Source organism: Zea mays, chromosome 6, assembly GCF_902167145.1.
Source record: "Zea mays cultivar B73 chromosome 6, Zm-B73-REFERENCE-NAM-5.0, whole genome shotgun sequence".
NCBI classification, from domain to species: domain Eukaryota; kingdom Viridiplantae; phylum Streptophyta; class Magnoliopsida; order Poales; family Poaceae; genus Zea; species Zea mays.
The window spans coordinates 126,426,090-126,445,891 of NC_050101.1; the positions used below are offsets into that span (position 1 = coordinate 126,426,090).

At 44.5% G+C, this 19,802-nt stretch overlaps 2 protein-coding genes and 1 non-coding gene across 5 annotated transcripts; 2 read left to right on the forward strand and 1 right to left on the reverse strand.

Moving 5' to 3' along the window:
• Positions 1 to 1,367: 1,367 nt before the first annotated feature.
• On the forward strand, positions 1,368 to 7,730 carry LOC100284561 (mitochondrion protein). Of its 3 annotated transcripts, none has more exons than NM_001157456.2 (11): positions 1,368 to 1,514; positions 1,624 to 1,682; positions 1,891 to 1,975; positions 2,366 to 2,513; positions 3,759 to 3,971; positions 4,790 to 4,924; positions 5,022 to 5,153; positions 5,365 to 5,580; positions 5,765 to 5,886; positions 6,197 to 6,254; positions 6,381 to 6,856. In NM_001157456.2, exons 1-11 carry the CDS (start codon positions 1,420 to 1,422, stop codon positions 6,489 to 6,491), a joined length of 1,374 nt encoding a protein of 457 aa, NP_001150928.2. In that variant the 5' UTR covers positions 1,368 to 1,419; the 3' UTR covers positions 6,492 to 6,856.
• On the forward strand, positions 6,942 to 7,881 carry LOC103629960 (uncharacterized). Its single transcript, XM_008651060.4, has one exon. The coding sequence runs from the start codon at positions 7,028 to 7,030 to the stop codon at positions 7,610 to 7,612; it is 585 nt and encodes a 194-aa protein (XP_008649282.1). The 5' UTR covers positions 6,942 to 7,027; the 3' UTR covers positions 7,613 to 7,881.
• An 11,034-nt stretch (positions 7,882 to 18,915) lies between these two features.
• On the reverse strand, positions 18,916 to 19,112 carry LOC111589689 (U2 spliceosomal RNA). The gene has a single exon (XR_004850934.1). It is a non-coding gene; the product is annotated as a U2 spliceosomal RNA (small nuclear RNA).
• Between the last annotated feature and the right edge of the window lie 690 nt (positions 19,113 to 19,802).

Sequence of the window (19,802 nt, forward strand, 5' to 3'; positions counted from 1 at the left end):
CTATCTAGCTATCTTTTAAGTAATAAGAGCATCTCCAAGAGACTAGCTAAATAGCTTGTCAAGCTAAATTTTAGCTAATTAATAGCATAATAGCTCTCCAACAGAGTAGCCATTTAACTTGCTAAGCTATCTGACTCTCTAAATTAACTCCATCACTAGCCAAATTTGTCTAGCAACTCTCGCTAATCAAGCTAAATTATATTTTGGAGAGTTTGTTGGAATGAGATGTTATATATAGAGTTTAATATTTATGGAGAGACAAATAAAAACTCAAATAGAGAGTAAAAAATAAAGAGTCTTTTGAAGATGCTCTAAGGCCTCGTTCGGCTTCGCAGGAACGACATAGAACATGGCCTGTTCCACCCGGAATTATTTGATCTGGATTTAAATCAGAACCAATCTAAAATAGTTGTTCGGATAGATCTATTCCGTAATAAAACCAGATTATTCCAGAATGAAACCAGAGCTTTTTACCCACTCAACGATTTGGATTAGAGCCACACCTATAATCACCCGGAATCAAACCAAATCAAGCCTAAGTAAGGAAAAAAAAGAGGAAGAGGAAGAAAAAACATGGCTAATTAGAAAATAAATAAAAGCGAAGCAAGCAGTACAACCTGGGAGCTGGAATCCCATTAGCGAGCGGTTCCCGGCCGGCCAGTGCAGCTAGCTCCACCACCGCCGTGCATATGACTGTCTTGTCCCATCCTATTGTTCTCACCATGCATCTGCACGTACTACTATTCAGCAGCCTCGTGTTCTATAAAGCGCGAGATGTGGCATATTTTTCAGAAACGCTAGCTGCTCGGCTTTTAGGTGCCCGGCCGGTTTAATTATATTGGAGACGAAATATATATACCCAATTAAGCACAAACACATTGCTGTTTGTTGTGGCCTCCAGCCTAATTAACCACTTCGCTAGTGGCGCCACGTCGGCAAAAGCGTGCGTGCGCCATGCATGCTGGCCTGGCTAGCAGCACCATTAGCTCCACGTACTGATGGCGGACGGTCGCGATTGAGATGCCTGTTCAACTGATTAATTAATAGTGCGTACGTAGTAGATTCAGGAAACAATAATCTCTCTGTCCAGTTTGCTTTATTTCTTTAATTAATTACCTCAACGTGCATTCAGGCAGGCATGGATTAACTTAACCAGCTAGGCGTAGACGCTCAGGCTCAGCTGTGTACTGGTACTCTAGTCATGGTGCCAAGGCCGAGATGCATAGTTACATAGAGCCCATACTCAACTTCTTGACGAGGCCCATCAGCTCACCACCAGCCCATGTCCGACTCTCTACGAGGGTAGTCAGAGTCAGCAAGATTGTTGCGGGCCGGGGCCGCGCCGACAGCCTCTCAACAAGTTTGTTCGAGCCGATTCGTTCCAACTTCCAAGGGTTTTAGCGGCAGCGGCAGCCGGAGATGGGGGAGCGGGCGAAGGAATGGCTCCTCGCAGCAGGCGCCGGCGCCGCCGTCGGCGCGCTCTCTGCCGCCGCTGTCATCGATCTTCTCTCGAGGTAACCGGCCCAACTTCTTCCTGCCCTGTCCCCCACGCCCAAGCTGGGCCTGGACCTGGACGCCACAGAGCGTTCTGCTGACGCTTTGCTTCGTTTTTCGATGTCGCAGATCCAAGCGGAGAGAGAGGTACGCGCGGGACCTGCTGGAGTCCAATGGAATGACGACTGGTACGCGTGCAGTGCAGTTGCCTCCTGTTGTGAGTTAAGCAGTAGGATCGATAATTGTGTGTGGATCCTGTCGTCTTGGGAAAATGACCGCAAATTTGCAATTTAATACATGCCTTGTGTTTCTGTTGTGGAAATCGCTGGTTGTTGCCGATCTTTGGTTGTGCATTCCAAAGTTCTGGTATCTTCAACTGTTTGCTTCTTCAATCAGGGAACACTCGGTCCAGCAAGCACCTGGGCTCTCTTGGTAGCTCGGCTCTTCTCTCTGATGAAGTGGTCTCTGAACAGCTTACAAGGTTTGCACTCATTGGTTTCTTTCCTTAGTGAAGTTCTCTACGGAGAGAGTCCCTAGCTATAAACCGTCTATTGCTGTCTGTTTGATTGACCTAGTTAGTTGCCGTTTCATACTTACACTCTGCAACCAGATAATTCCACATTTTGTTGCTTCATATGCTACTTGTTGCTGCTATCAATCAATTATGCTTTTCACCATTTGATTCTATATTCCTGTGTACAAAGTGGAATGCATAGCTTACTATTAGCAGTTAAGTTCTTGATTTTCACTACAAACTAAACGTTTGCCACATTCTCTAATGCGCTGAGTACCTTGAGCCGAATATGCTCAGGATATTTCTGTTTTCATGCTGTGTTTCTGATTACCAAAATCTGTTACTATTGTAATGTAGGAATATACAATTTTTTGGCATGGACTCTCAGAAGAAAGTGACTGAATCCTATGTTGTGGTTATTGGTCTTGGAGGGGTTGGCAGTCATGCAGCATCAATGCTCCTGAGATCTGGTGTTGGCAGGTTGCTTCTTGTGGATTTTGATCAGGTGTGGATTTCATTGTGTTTCAGAGTTGGATACATTGTATAGTTATGAAAACTTGGATGTGCTTAGATTTTCTTTTTGTTCTCTACGTAGTTAGAAATGTGTCTAGCTAAACATAGCTCATGGTCTAGCAACAAAAAATCTTGTTCGGTTTTGAAGGATTTAACTAGCACTGAGAAAAAAAACTTCTTTTTGACTAAGATTCATATTCTATGCCAATCATATATTTTTTTCCTCGAACATGCAAGAGAGTTGTGTATCTGTATAATAAGAGAAATAAAAGAAACAATAAGAAAACATCTTCTCATCTTGGATTATAGTGAGGGATGTAGAAACTTAAAAATAAAAATTACATCTTACAGGCAGGGAGGACCAGACCCTACTAGAAATCCAGCTAGACCAACAATCTGCCTAGGTTCAGGGCAGTCAGCCCTTTAGACCCAGCTAGTTGCCATAAAGGGATCTCATTCTTGACCTCCTGCACAACAATTTGAATGGAAGGGGCAGCTCAATCAAAGACACAAGCATTACGATGCTTCTACAGGACCTAAGTTCCTAGAATGATCAGAGAATTCAGACCTTTCTTCTGCTGTTTCTGGACTTTCTTCGAGGATTTACGCCACCAATCTAAAAGGATCTGGACCTACTGCTAGGCACCAAGGTCGACCAATCTAGAGGTTGCAGGATGCTGTACCAAAACTGTCTAGCAAAAATACACGAAGTTAGAATATGTTGTACAGTCTAACTCAAAACAGATTCTCATCTCATGTCCTCAATGGTTGAAGTGCCATCTGAACAAAGTATTCTAAACTTATCTGAAGAGAATAATAACTGCAAAACCAGTTTTCTTCTAAACAATTAAACAAACTTTCTCTAAAGTTGCTTTTGATTAATCCACATGGTTCATACAACCACTTAAGCAGTTCACACTCTTTAGTTTTTTATTGAATTGTCAACACATTAAAAAAAATATTTGGTTCATTTTAATGGGATGCATGGTCATATGGTGGATTGTGGATTCATTTTCATATCCTTAACCATATCAGATCGAGAATCATGGAATCATCTAGTTGGTCCTCTGCATTATTAATTAAAACTAGGACAATTTTGTAACCATGCAAAGTATACTAAGTGGCTTTTTACAGTTGTACTTGTACCGAATGGGTGGGTGAACATTACAATTTTATAAGTGACATCTTGCATTTATAATAGGTAAGCATTAACAAGGCACTCATGATATGTTGAAAGGTATCACTCTCATCACTAAATCGGCATGCTGTGGCAACCAGAGATGACGTTGGAACTTCAAAAGCGTTGTGCCTCAAGAAGCATTTTTCAATGATATACCCAGAGTGCCAAATAGATGCAAAAGTGCAATTGTATGATGCATCGTCTGAGGAGGAAATTCTTTCTGGACAGCCTGACTTTGTTCTTGATTGCATAGATAACATTGATACCAAGGTAACAAATACTAGCATTGAAACTTCAGCTTTCATTTTTCTGTAGGTGCAACCCCCAACTTTATGTTACCCCGATCCTCCTTTTTGTACTGGTAGTTATAGGTTGCAAGTTCTTGCATGTACTAGTTTCCTTCTTAGATTTAGAGGTCATGGCTGGCTTGCATGTTATGTAACTCCTTAATGAAAAATGTACTCTGCACGTTTTCCAGAAAAATTGAAAATACATAGGTTCTTCCATGCATTTTATGCTTAGATACAGTATGCAGGTATGACTGTGCTTTAAATCTTCTCTGCATGTTCTTTTTTGCTTTGCTTGGGACTAAAAGGTTCTGTTGGTGTTACCAACTTAATACTCTGTGCAGCACCACATGCATTGAGTTTGATGAAAGACTGGCTTGGCAGCAGTAGTAGTTCCATTGATTGACAAACTAGTTCCTATGTAAACTCAAATTTCTCTTACATCTGTATTCTGATGATCAAGCTACACAATGGCACCCTGCATAGACGGTTGAAACCTGTTTTTAGCCCGAATGTATCATTGAACATTTGTTAGCTTGTCGATGTTTTCTCCATTAAAAAAGTCTCGGCCGGTGGGGAAAGACCGCCCCACAGTATCATATTAAGAAGCTCAAACTGAGCTTGACCAAGAAAGGTCACGAAAGCTGCCACCCCCCTCCCCTGTGCAACATGAGGGTTCACCCCCTATAGGTCAAATTGTTACTTGAGTGCTACTAGAGCCACCTAACCAACTTAGTTAGAGGCCCATTTGCAATGTTTTTCTTCATTGTTTGTAACCGTTGAAATATCCTTGCCCCTTAGGTGTCACTCCTTGCAGCTTGCGTGCGCAGAGGTTTGAAGGTACTTTCTGCAATGGGGGCTGGAGCTCGAGCTGATCCCACCAGAATTCGTGTCGCAGATTTGAGAGAATCAAGCAATGACCCCCTCTCTCGATCGGTTAGTTAGATACTTCTTACAAGCTGTTGTTTCAGTCATTAACTAACTGACATGTTAAAATGTGCTACAAATGGGGTGTTGTGATTGCTATTTTTAGGTGAGGTACAGGCTCAAGAAAGAACATGGAATTGAGGGTGGAATACCAGTAGTCTTTTCATTGGAAAAGCCAAAGGCAAAGCTTCTTCCTTTTCAAGCTTCAAAAGAAGAGGAAACTCCATCAGATTACCAGGTCAGCTCCCCTAGGACTTGTATTACCACCCTCCTGGCACATACTCGTTCCATTTTCTGAGACTTTTTTCCTTGCGATTTTCTGAACAAGAAATTTTTGTGAAAAAAGAGTTATTTAAATTCCTCTAGGGCACCCAGTTGCTTACATATTACAGGAATGCACGATGTGTGTGTACGTAAATACTGACAACATACTATGCATTGTTCCACAGATTGTGCCAGGATTCAGGGTTCGCATTATACCAGTATTGGGAACCATCCCTGCAATATTTGGTCAAGTTATGGCCTCCTATGTGGTCACTCAGCTTGCTGGATTAGATTTTCAAACTGAACCAGTTGTTAACCTGGATTTGGATCATTACCGTATACTTCATCAGCGTCTTATTGAGCATGAGGAACTGATGTATGGCACAGCCGAGCAAGTTCTGGTACTATGTTTTTTTTTTGCTATGTAATTTCATCCTGGAAATAAGATATTTTCACTTGGAGCATTATGTAGTTGAGGTGTTTTTATTTATTTATGTTGGTTGTCACCAGCACATGTGAAAAAGGAATTCTTCAGCTTCACTTGTTGTGATACCCTTTTTTAACATTCTCTTTCACAATCTAAAGGTAGATGCTGAAGAGGTAATGTACATTGTCAAAGAATTGTGGCGTGGTCGAAGTGCTAGAGACCAAAGCCAGGACACTGGCCGGAAGATGTGGAGATCTGTGAACGAACTAATGCTTGTTCGGTATGCTTCCTTCTCTAACTCATAATGTGGCCTGAGGTCATCATGCCTTCTGTCTGTGGCACTACCAAAGTTCCCAGCATATCTGATTTGGTAGAGCAAAAGCAAAATCCAACTTGCATTGTCTCTAGCCTAGGGTTGACTGTCATCTTTTAAGTTGTGCAATATGAATTATAACCTGGCTAGCTAGCTAGCTAGCCATGTTAGCTTGTGAGTCTGAAGTGGCTTCGCATTGGTAATGTCTTAAATTCTGACGAGATCACGTTTTTAATAATAATAAATGAAATTATTTTGTTCTTTTATTTTGTTATAGGTGGGACAAATCAAAGGCTGCTGGCATCTCAAACTTAATACTTGTCAAGTTCAGTGAGGTAACGAGTCACAAATACTCATGGAACGTTAAAAGTTGAATTCGAAGATGGCATATATGTTGCGGACGAAAGGACTGGAGGCTTTTTTTTCCTGTGTCATTGGTTCACCTTCTCCTATTTATGCAGGCTGACGCCCATGAATCCACCACACTCGACCGAATAAAAGAACAAGAACCTGAATTCTACTCTATGGTTTCACGTGTCCTGAAACGAGCTGAGATGGAGTTTGCCTTATGACTTGATGAGTAGCGAGGGTTGATCCTGTTGGACTCCCACAGTTGCTATTCAGTGATGGCCTTGGAACAGCATTCAGTTTGGCGGGAATCACACTTGGGGTACCTGATTGGTGTGCTATGGTGAAAATGTGATGTGCAAAGTTTCTTCTTGAGGCCGCTGAAACATCAGCTCTGTGTTATCACTGAGTTGTGCACTTGTGGCCATCTATGTATGTTTTTTTTTTCTGCACGCCAAATCTGAAATTTTGTTTCTAGTCTGATTGTCTGATGTAGTTTTGATGTGATTTATGCTTGCTGTTTACCACGAACATAGCCACTTGTAGACTTACCGATCACCGATGATAATGATATGACACGGGTTTGCGCTCCCGGTCCCCAGTTTCGACGCGTGTCGAACTAGACTGCCACGGACGCGAAGATCTCAACCACTTGCCACAGCGCACATGGTATGGAGCGAGCGGACCCAGAGCCACCTCTCCAGCTTCGCCCCAGGCCCAGCGTGCTCGCTGCCTCGCTCTGCCGGAGCCTCCCTCCACCATGGTCCACGTGGCCACAGCAAGAAGAAGAATCCCCATGCGGCGGCGGTGGCGACCGCATTGGAGGAAGCAGGGATGTGCGGCGCGAGGCCAAGGCCATGGCACGCCTACGAGATGGCCTAGATTCTCGTGGGACCCACGATGCCGCGCGCGCAGTAGCATCGCACCCCGCCACAGGAAACAGGATGCTGCAGGGAGGCGCCCGAAGCGCCGCCACGGGGACGAGGACAACCCATCCCCGACCCCGACGGCGTTGTGCTGGCAGACACCGCCATCGTGGGCGAGGACGACCGCTGAGGTGGAGGCGGCGGAGGAGAAGAGGCTGAGGATCAGCCCGAGGCCGGACTCGTCTGCCGCTGCGGCGGCGGAGCGCGCGCCAGGCGAAGGCGGCCGAGATGGAGGCAGCCGCCAGCAACCACCGCCAAGAGCTGGCGTCTTTGGAGCCCAAGCCTCGTGGCACCACACCAACTACTTTCCCATCACCGATGACCCGCTCGAGCCCACCGCCGCCGAGGAGGGCGAGGACGCCGATGACAATGAGGGCAACACGGAGGAGTGGAGGACATTGTCTAGCGCCTCCGACTAAGCTAGACTGCAACTTTTAAAATGTATGTAAATAGTTAATTTAGCATCTCACTTCCAGCAAAGATGATACTCACACGTAGTTTCATGTTATAATGATTTACGTGTTCCAGTTTCTTTTATATCTTCCAAGTTGGGTTGATCAAAGCTTATTCTGAAACCAGATTACCCAAAAAAATGTTTGTATGAAATTAAGATTTTGTTTCGTATTCCTCTTGGAAACTAATGTTTTTACAATGTTTGTCCAGCGGATATAAAATTAAGTTTTTGTCATTTTTGTATGATGCCAAGGTTATAGAGAGAGTAGTGTCTGCAAGATTTGCAGAAATAGAAAACAAAGAGTGGATATGATAATTTGGTGATCCAAGTCATGCCTAAATGTTTGGTTGTTCTTATTATCTTCTAGAAAAGATATGCATCAACTTGCATATATACTTTGAACTACTCATGACCAATTAGTGACCATATACTTATTATATTATGGAGGGTGGATCTTGGTATGTAATCACATTGGATATTTTCTTTTAATTACATGCTTGTATGGCACCCTTTGTGGCTATTGCATTGCCATATGTACAAAAATGCTGAAAAGTATATCACAGAATTTAAACGTCATGCACTTAGTTTGCCAAAAGGATCTGTTTTGTTTGTGATTTGGTTCAGTGCCAAGTGCCAAATAGAGGTCCATTGGATAAGTTCTGCCAGTCAACTATATAAGGTAACCTCTTCTTTGTCTGGTGAGGAGAAAGAAGATATGTGAGAGAATGAAGCTTCTTCAAGATCTTGTTCCTAGATGCAGTAAGGTAACCTCTCATTTGTCTGGTGCGGTCAAATTCCCAAATACTCTTGTAATCCACACAGTACAAAATTTCTTTCGAATAGATCACTGGCAAGACAGTCATCAGTCATGCTCGATGAGATTATCAAATATGTGCAAGTCATTGCAACGACAAGTTGAGGTAGCGTTAGTGCATCTGTAGCTGAATTGTTTTGGAGTATATGTGGCATTTTGTTACTATATAACCAGAATTCTAATACAATTTGGAGCTTGCAGTCCTTGTCAATGGAAGGTCATTCCGATTGTGATGTGGTTGCTGCTGTCAAATGAATAATAAGTTTGGCATGGGAGAAAAGAAATCATGCTGCTCACCATCTAAGATCAAAGATAGTTCAGGTGGAGCTGTGCTTCGTTATGCTTTGCACCTGCGATTTCTTTGCCCCTCCAAGAAATCATCAAAACCAATGCTTCGGTGCAAATCTGAGCCAACATCGTCACCATATAGTAGCATTGCAGTACTCGAGGAAGAGCGAAGGTTCTATCTCTACAATGATCTTAGGAGTTGTATTTCCTCGTTCCTCGAAGGCACTCATATGCAGATGAAGGCCAGGTACACAGAACTTCCAATGTTGTTGAAGTTTTTAGCCTTGGCAGCACTGCCTTTTTCATTTCTACATTCCATCATCAGTCAGAACAGAAGTCGTGTCAGTTTACATTTAGTTTTTTTTTTGGCCAAAATGCACATGCTTAATACAATATTCTGTTTTTTTTTTTACAAAATGTGCATGCCTAATATGATATTCTTTTACTTGCTAGTTGACGTTAGACCATCTTTTTATGTTCCGTAGAATGGTTTCGAATACTTAGTTAGATTGCTCTAATAGCCTATCCGTGTCAACGAGACTGTTCCTCGCTTATTTCTTGTTCTGTTAGATCTGTAGAATTTAGTGTGGCATGCTCCAACTTTGCTGCAGCTGAGTGGAGCATGACTTTAGTGTGGCATGCTCCAACTTTGTTGCAGCTGAGAGTGGAGCATGACTTCCCTGCCGATCCCAAGTACTTCGACATATGCTCCCATTCATATGAGCAGCAAATGCAGAATTGACGAAGAGAGCTGCAGGAATGGGATACCTGAATTGTCTGATGAGATCATTGAAAGATATGAAAACATGTTGGCAAAGGAAACGTGTACAAGTGGCTCCATATGCTCATGGATACCAAAAAGATTTCTCAAGCTGACGAGAAGACCGAATTTTTTGTATTTTAGCCCTTAAACCGAAGTAAATTTACGTTTAGACCTAAAAAAATTTTAAATGCAGTTTTGGACCCTTAGCTCGGCGCCATAGCCTGTGGCGCCGAGCTAACACAGCTCGGCGCCACAGCCTATGGCGCCGAGCTATGACGTGGCCGCAACGGCTAGCTGCGTCCAGGGCTGACCTGGCGCTGACGTGGCGGCGGCGCGGCCTCGTAGCTCGGCGCCACAGATCTTGGCGCCGAGCTACGAATTCCTATAAAAACGCCCGCGCGGCTGGCCGAGAGCAGCTCATTTCATCCCATTTCCAAACTTCGTAAAAATTTCCTGGATTCAAAGATTTGAGTTGGTTCACTTCGTAGACCAAGGTATGATTTCGAACTGATTCGTTTTGTATATTAGGTTTTTAGTTTAATAATTTGTATACACCTATTATATTATCATTTCGATTATTAGTTTGTGTAAACTTATTATAAAGCATAATAGGTACAAGTGATAATTATAATCGTTTATTAGATGAAAGACATGTACCGAGAGGCGTTGTGGCAGAAGAAAGGTCGTCCTCGGGAGTTATATCCGGACGTATCTAGTAAGGATGCTCCTGTTCCTCCTGAACTCCCCGTGCCTAACTGTGACTGTGGCAGACTGGCTTGGGTACATCAATCACAACATCCAGACACGGCTGCTCGTTGCTACTACCTTTGTGGCACTTTGGACGTACGTAGCTTATGACTTATCACTTAATTTTGTTCGCATTCATTTTTTTGTAGATATGTAATAGTGCATCTTTCCATTATTTTAGGGACATCAGAAGTGTTTCTTTTTCCAGTGGATCGATGGTCCTGATAAATTTGACCCTCGATATCTTCTTTTCGTTAATTGGTTGAGTGGAAAGACAAGTCATGAGCGTTTTAAGCGTTGGGTACCTCCTCCCCCGAATCCTCCACCAATGACGGATGAGGAGAAGGAGGTAGCAACAGAAAGACGGATGGACTCACCGCCTCGATGCGATTGTGGAGACCGTGCTGTCATCGACGAAGACTATGACAAGCAGTTCTGTTGTCCGAACATTGATTATGTGAGCCCATTGATACGCTAAATGTATAAACTAGTTTTTATTTACAATAAATTACTAATTTTTTCTCTTGCAGCCATACGGGTGGCGTAAGTGTCGTTTCAGAGAGTGGTTGTATGGTCCTTTGTCCCAATGGCCAGAGCCAGAGGTAAAGGAAAAGCGATACATGGGGTGGGCGGCAGAAGAGGTCAAATTTGATCCAGTACTCTGCAAATGTGGTATTGAAGCTAAGTATGGATTAGTTCCTTCGGAGCTTGGCGTTGGATATTTTTGTGGACATATGGTCGATTACGATGAGGTTGGTATTTTTTTTGCACCAGATGTAATGTTATAGTGGTACTTACTATTTTTTTGTAGGAGACGAGGAAATGCAGTTGGGAGAGTTACGACGACAAAGGAGAGGTGATGCGCACAATAGAGTCCAAGAGAATAATGGGACAGAAGATGCGTTGTGGATCTCGACTCGTTGATTCGTACATTAACGATCGCATACGCGACATGCGTAGGGAAGCAAAATCTGCCTTTTATGATAGCCCGAAGCGTGCAGAGTATAGGAGGTTGAAGGCGGCAGATGAGAAGAGAGCACAGGATGCAAGGGAATGGGAAGCGGCTCAAGCCGAGAAACAGATGTTGGATAATCTTGCTGATCGCCTCAAGGGAAGTAAGTGAGATAAATGATATTATAATTATGTTAGTACAATTTATTTATCCTGACTTTGCTAACTTAATTTTCTCATTATATTTGCAGAGATTGGAAGCGGCGTAAACTATTTGGCCGATGAGGCGCATGCGAGATATGTTCAGGATAAAATGGCAACGGTTGAGCTGATGGAGGAGGAGGACGACGACACATCTAGATTGAGTGAGCTTATCGCCCTCGCAGAGGCAGGATTACATGAAGAAGAGGAGGACGACATGTAAGGTTGAGTGAGCTCATAGCACTAGCTGAGGCTGGATTACGTGCTCAAGAGGAAGAGGATGAGTTTATGTCACAGGCCGCCGCAGAGGTAGAGGCAGCTTATTACAAGAAGAAGTCTGATGAGGCTGAGGCTGAGGATGAGCTATTCTCCCAAGCTGCAGATGAAGCAGAAGCCAATTATTACAAAAGAACTGGTGACAAGTGTGATGCAGGACAATGCAGCAAGTGGAATGAGGTTGTTGTTGAGGATTGCGCGACGGATGACTCCGAAGATGAGTTACTCATAGATTGTGATTCAGACTGAAGAATTGTAGCCTATTATGTAGTATTTACGTATCCAAAATAATTTAGAACTCTAAAGATGCGTTACTTATTGCTTATTATGTTTTTTACAGTTCACAAAAATTTTTTGCAAGAGTTCCCCTTGTTTTATTAACAACCACAGTTCAAATAATCACATATTATAAGACATATAAGCATTTCAACATATAATACATCACAAAATAACATCGAATATAAAAACATCCACAGAACATAGTTCTTCATATAATGTCCACAAACAAAGTCCAAAATACAAGTTCCCCAACACATAGTCCAAAACACATAACATAGTTCATATTACAACGTCTCCAGCATAAGTCCAAATCACACAGTCCATATCACAAAAGTATTCATTTCCTCCTAGTCTTACCCTTGCCCTTGGCCCCAAGAGCGTCGGTGCCTGGAGTGTAAGGGTCTCGTGGACGCCTTCTACGTGGTGTCAGCTGTGATGGCTGAGTTGTAGGAGCATCCTGCAACTGAGATGGTCCAATCTCCACCTGACCTGCGGCGCCAGCGCCAGCGCCAGCGTCGTCGTCGTCGTCGTCATCGTCGTCGTCGTCGTCGTCGTCGTCCTGGGCCACGTTCTCAAACGTGTCCCGCGTCGATCTCGACGAGCTGAGTCCTGCTGTAGATGGTCCAACTGCACAAATGGGAGGCTGAACGTCCTGCTGCATACGAGGCACAGGCAGCTGCACGTCAACGCCTGCTAGAGACCGGCATCCACACCGAGTCGCTGCTCGACGAAGACGACGTGATACCCTCTGTAATCGAAATGTTAGTTAAAGACATATGTTACAACATACAAATAAACAAGTTTTCTGTTAGACATTGATACTCACTGATAGTAACGATAGCGTAGTAGTATCTGAAGTTCTCTGTGAGATACGCTCGAGTTCAACAACAGATACGAGCATAGAGTTTCCCTATCACAAGTTAAGACATTAGGATGCTCAAAAGTAGACATAAAACATTGAATTGAAATCTCTAATTTTATTAAAGAAATAGTTACCACTCTATCAAGGATTGGAGCAGCCTCAATTTGGGATCCGTGCCGAGCAGCTATGTCGAAAGTTGTGTCTTCGTCGTCTGACAATTCTTGCTCGGCGTAATCTGCTGCTGTCCACTGTCCCTTCAGCTTGCACCTAGTCACACCAGAATACCAAATCAAATACCTCCGGAAGTTGTAGTTTGTGTGAGCCTGGTCATTCTCATAGTTCAGATCCCCCTGCTGGTTCCATTCATCAATGTAATCACGATGGTGTGTCTCGAAGTCCGTGACCTTCTTCTGTCTCTGTCTGTCGAACCTGCAAAAGTTAGAACCATATATTAGCGACTAACTGATATTTCAATTATTAGTTAGAATAACAAGTGCATGTAGTAACTCACTTATGAAGTTCTATTGAAGTCGAGAATGGCTCCACCGGAAACTCCTGGCGCAATCCGAACTGTCGAGCAACTCTGTGGGGCAAGTGGTACTCAACAGCATAAAAACAGATGAGGGGACACCTCATGAGGTAGATGTCCTCGTCTATTGAGCACATGCTGCTCAACTGTATGCTGGCGAAATATGGATCAAGATACGGTTGCCAAGTCACCTTCAAAAGTTTTAGAAAGCCCATGTAAGCACGCTGGTGTCGTGTGATAAAAGTAGAAAGGACATGTAAAAAGAAAAAAGGAGACAACTCACCATCGAAGGAGTAAGTGCGTCGATCTCGTTTGAGTACTCCACGTAAGCACGCTGGTGTCGTGCGAATGGCTCCTCGACCTGGTCCCAGCGGTAAGCAGCCGTGGGCTTAAGCCGATGTCCGGCTACCACGAACCACTCACGAGGAGGAAACTCTCTGGGTCGCCCGACGGGTATGTGTGCCCACATCCACAGCTGTAGTAGGTAGACACATCCACCTAAGCTGGCGGTCCTCGACGAACGACGACAAGCCTCGCAAAGTTGCCTGTACAGGAAGGCCAACACTGCCGAAGCCCAGCTGTAACCTCCGGTCGTATCCCAGTCAGTCAGGCAGGGCACAAACATCCATGAAGCGCTGTCGCCTGTCGCGTCTGGAAAAAGAATTGAACCAAAGAGATGGAGAATCCAAGCTCGACAATGGTATCCAACCGTCTGCTCATCTGCACCAGGTGGACACTGCCCAAAGCTCTGCCTAAGCCAGGTCAGTGGGACTCCGGTGTTGTGGCTACCTCGTAGCTCATCCGGAAGCAGTCTCCCAAGAAAGGCCTCCACCCTCTGCCTCCAACCGCCTGGTGATGCCTGACCGGTCACTGGACGACCCATAATGCTGAGACCAAGAATCTTCTGGCAATCTTCAAGCGTCACGGTCATCTCACCGCAGGGAAGGTGGAAAGTGTGAGTCTCTGGCCGCCACCTATTGGAAGACAAAAGAATACAAAATCATTAGTATGCAAAGTAGATTTGATAATTGTAAATATTAAACAACTAGAGAAGTCTTTACCTGTCGACCAGAGCCGTCAACGCCGCTGGGTTGAAAGTGGGCAGCCCACGGCGGACCTGGTACGATAAGACGTCCAAGCCAGCCCTCTGTAGGAGAGGAGTGTACCTCTCATCGTACCTCATCTCCTCCAGAAACCGGTCGTGGGTCCGGACCCGCAGAACGGGCAACACCTAGCAATCAAAAGAATTTTCATTAGTCAAATATAGGTCGCACATATTAATTCGACAATTTAATTTATGTACAAAATGTTACCTCTCCCTCTGCGGTGAGACGGCCCCTGTGGTGCTCGTCGTAGTGAGGGTCCAGCAAGTGGAACTGCGCCATCCTGCAAATTAAGATATCAACATATTAGAATAAAATTTGTGTATAAAAAAATCGACATATTAGAATAAAATTTGTGTATAAAAAAATATATCACACCTGACTAAGTGTCCAAATGCATGTACGTGAGTTGTGGCCAAGTCTACCGCATTTTCCGCATTCATTCTGCTCTGGGTCCACGAGAAAGGGGGACGCTCGTCCTCTCCTACTGCGACCGGAAACCTGATCCATAACCATGTTGCACCGGCTCCTTTTCCTACTACCACGTTTGTCCCATCGATGCGCTGGATCAGCAACGTATACCGGACCGGTGTACGGTGGCCATTGTGACTCATCAAGAAATGGCTCAAAACGAGGGCTCCAGGTACGTACTAAGCTCTCTACACTGAACTCAGAAGGTATTCTGCTCTCAAATGCAAAGTTACGATGACGTGCGGCCGCAACATAATGAGAACATGGAAAATGGTATTGTCTAGGTTTACCACATCCACACCAGAATGCATCAAGTAACACGGCATGTGTCCTCGAAGGTCGCACCTCACCATCGGAAGTTATGCCGCCTAGTGTTGTTACCTCGTATTTACCCAGCTCCTCATCAAAGCATTGTACCTCATGTCTATGGGCACGTTCCTTTGCATTATTAAGGTGTGATGTTGGTTTAGGTGCCCATCTCTGCCCTCGGGTCTGCATTGCCTTGGCCTGCGCGTGTCTATCATTAAACCAAGCCACTAGCCTAGAAAAAGTGAATGTTACTATAGCATTGACTGGCATGCCCCGTATACCCTTGAGCACACTGTTAAATGACTCGGCCATGTTGCTAGTCTGAAACTCGAACCGCCAGCCACCTTCGTCGTAGGCCCTTGTCCATTTGTGCGGTTCCCTCAGCAATCCAGCAATCCAGTTCTTACCTTCAGCATTTGTTGCATCTTTTAGTTCCTTCAACTTATCCTCGAAAAACGAAACCTCCAACTGACGACATACCTCCTCAAATAGGGGGAAGTTAGCCTTGCTATGATCCTTTCGAAGAAGATTTTCTGCTAGATGTCGAGTGCACCATCTGTGGTGCATGGGTGCGTAGCCAGGAATCTGCTCTTGCACTGCATTAAGAATACCTTGGTGTCTGTCAGATATGACACCAACCTCGCGTCCAGGGCCTACGACATGGATGCGTACAAGCCGCAAGAACCAAGACCAACTATCTCTGTTCTCCCTCTCCACCAAAGCAAATGCCAAAGGAACCAGTGAGTTGTCTGCGTCGCATGATATGGCAACCAACAATGTGCCCTTATACTTCCCAAGCAGAAAAGTACCATCAATAGAGAGCACGGGACGACAATGCCTGAAGGCCTCTACGCACTGCGAGAAACACCAGAAAGCACGATAAAATATCTCTTTGCCGTTCCTCCATTCATTAGGTTTGGGGATGTACTCGTAATGCATGCCTGGGTTTTTTGCTTTCATTGCATTGAACAATGCTGGTAACTTCTCATAACCCTCCTCCCAATCCCCGTATATCATCTTCCATGCCCGCTGCTTTGCCCTCCATGCTTTCCCATATTTGATCCTGTAACCAAACAGCTCCGAAGTCATGGTCATAATTGACTTCACCTTCAAGTTTGGCTGACCCTTCAATATCCCCAATATCCTTTTCGCAATCAGGGTAGATGTCAACTGACGATGCTTAGAGCTCAGCTCTGTCTGGGCACAAGTGTGTGGACCTACAATTTTGGTGATCTTAAACTTTCCGGTGTCCTTCTGCCTTCGGGCACATACCCTCCAATTACATTCTGGCACCTCGCACACAACAGTGTAACGACGCTGTGCATACGAATGTCTCACCTTGAACGGCCTCTTCCGGTTCACAGAATATTCCTGTAGCCATCGTCTCAGTGTAGGCAGATCCTTGAAAAGTAAGCCAACCTTAATCTCAATGCTGTTGGCGTTATCCGGAGCCTCTAGCAGTTCATCGTCACGTCCTTCAGCATACGCAAGGCTGGATTGACTTAAACTGCTAAATTCATGTACTGCAGGGTCTCGCTCCGGACACAAACGTCTTATGAGTTCAATTTCTTGCTCGGTCATTTCTTGAACCGGACGGTCATCATCAGAATCTACGGCCCGTGCAACCTCATATGGCTCCTCCTCATCCTCAATCTGAACATCAACACTATTGGATGCCCTGCATATGTTGTCCATATTATATGACACAGGCACATCAATCTGAACATCAGCATTATCGATATGTGGAGATCCTGCATCGGGTCGGAGCAAGAAAAACCACATTAAAAAGTCTAATCAAACGAAATAATGATGGATACGAACAATGTGTCGAAGACACTTACTAGGATGATCGTGAACTGGATCCTGGGTCAATGGGATCTCTTGGGGGGGTACAACCGCATTAGAAGCCCCACAAACGCCGGGAATAGGACGAGAAATCCCATACTCGTGCGGACCCGATTGAGCATCGGGCACAACAACGACTTCTTCATGAAGCTCTACCAAAGGAGCTTCAATACGAGATGCATTTGGCATGTGTGGAGACAACCCGACTGGACCTCCGCAATGACTAACAGGTAACTTTTGAACAACCACATCCAAACATGGTGGAACCATCGTCTTCACAATTCTTAAATATATCACCCAATCATCTTCTGAGGTAATGGAGATCAACCGTCGGACAACTGTTCCATATGTAATATGGGACAACAAACCCTGAATTGATATTCGAGGGTCGTTTATGTCGCAACTAATCTCCTCACAAGCTCGAGCCAAAAGCTGGTCAAAAGTTGGTCTTTCAACGAACAACATGGTTACGATCTTCATACCATCAAAAGTAACACTCCCATAAGCATCTATCTCCACCCTTCCTCCATGGTATAGTGTTACTAGGCTGTCCATCTATTACAAAAATGGATTACTAACTCAATAATGGCTATATACTTAAGCCTACTAACTTTCTAAGTAATAAATATATATTAACTAATAACTATATAGTAAATATTAAATAAACACATCAAACGAAATTACATAATCTATAAATAATGTACGAAAACATTGTATACCTTAGAACGCGTACGAGTCCAGCTAAAGGTGGAGAAGGTCAAGTCGGACGAACACCTACGTACAAAAAAACCTATTGTCAGTAAAAAATTTGGCAGCACCTCCCCTGTAAAGTGATGTTTATAGAACCTGCGAATAAACGACAACACGATGGTTGCCAACACAGAAAACATGTAATACCAATGCGCTAAACAAAATGATAACTATATAAACACTAAGAATTTACTAAACACTAACAATATGCTAACAATTTACTAAACACGAACAAGAGCTAACAATTTACTAAACAATAAAAAAATTTACAAGTAAATAGGACTAAATATAAAAGGACTGAAAGAACAACACGTTAACTAACATATAAAAGGACTAAATATATTTACAAGTAAATGGCTAGCTAGTATACTAAATACTAAACTAAATAAATACTAACTAAATGCTAAACACTAATGTAACCACTAACCCTAAACACTAAACCCTAAAATGCTAAAAGCTAAATACTAACTAACCACTAACGAACAACTAAACACTAAATAACTAAGTAATACCAACTAAATACAAAAATATTAAGTAATAATTATAAAAAATTATTACCTTGTGAGCTGGAAGGCCGGAGGGAGAGCGGCAGGCGGAGGAGAGCAGGCGGCGGCCGGAGTCGAGCGAGCTCGGCGGCGAGCTCGGCGGGAGAGGCGGGCGCCGGGCGGGCGGCGAGCTCGGCGGGCGCGCTCGGCGGGCTGCGGGCGGGCGGCGAGCTCGGCGGCGGCGGGCTGGCGACGAGCTCGGCGGCGGTAAGAGCGGCGGCGGGCGTAGGAAACGAAAGCGGCGAGCGAAACAGAGAAGAAACGAAGAGGAAAGGGGGTTTCGATTAAGTTTCCTAGCTCGGCGCCAAGATAGGTGTGCCACGCGGGCTGCCACGTCATGAAGCTCGGCGCCATAGGCTGTGGCACGAGCTGTGTTAGCTCGGCGCCGAGCTAAGGGTCCAAAACTGCATTTAAAATTTTTTTAGGTCTAAACGTAAATTTACTTCGGTTTAAGGGCTAAAAAACAAAAAATTCAGACGAGAAAAGATGAGCACCAAAAAGAGGCCAATTGCACAAATGCTTAGATTAGTTTTGGTTGGGGTGCGCCAGGCTTAGGCAGTAGTGCAACACCTAAGCGACGCTCAAGAGCTCCAGTAGCAAGCTACTGTTGCGAGCTCTACCCCACAAAAAATAAATTTAATATCGAAGTAGACACATGGTCTACATATCAGATATTAAACTGATAAGAACAGATACTACACTTGATCTTAGCCAAAAGGCCGAGAAAGGTATGAGTTGTTGGCCGGCACCTCGTCTTCCCTTTGTAGCGCGCCCCGCGCCTGTCCGCAGCTCAGCTGGCGATGTGGGACTAACAAACAGATGCACCGCATATCTAAGTCTTCCTTGCGGTCCTGCGAATGCGGCTCCTTGTTTGGGCCCAACGCTGATCTCCCGCTCGCGGCTAACACGTCCGGCCTTCTGTCCCGGCTCGGGTTGGTTGGTAGCCTCATGGGCCAAAAGGGACGTACAAGTTGCAGGGCTCTCTCTCGGTCACGGCCTGACGAACTGAGTGAGGGGTGCAGGTCGCAAGCAGGCTACACTTCTCTTCTCACGGTCACGGGCTCCTATCCTGTTTTTTTCCCCATCACAACGAGCACGAGAGCTTGCCTCAAGCTGACTGAGCACTATTATAAACCGAGGTCAAGTTACGGACTGTACCATTTTCCAAACAGTTTTCTCGCTGAAGTATTTCGACGGCAGAAATGGATGACCCTTATAGATAGGGATATAATATGGTTTCGAAAATATCCGTCCGGATCCGAATTCGAAGATGGTGAACACTAGTTCGGATAGAATTTTCGGATATCCGGACTTTTTTCGGATAACAGATACGAATAAGGGTATTATGTTCGGATATCGAATTTGAATACAATATGTCTGATATCCGTTGGATATCGAATATCCGGATATCTTCTCGGATAT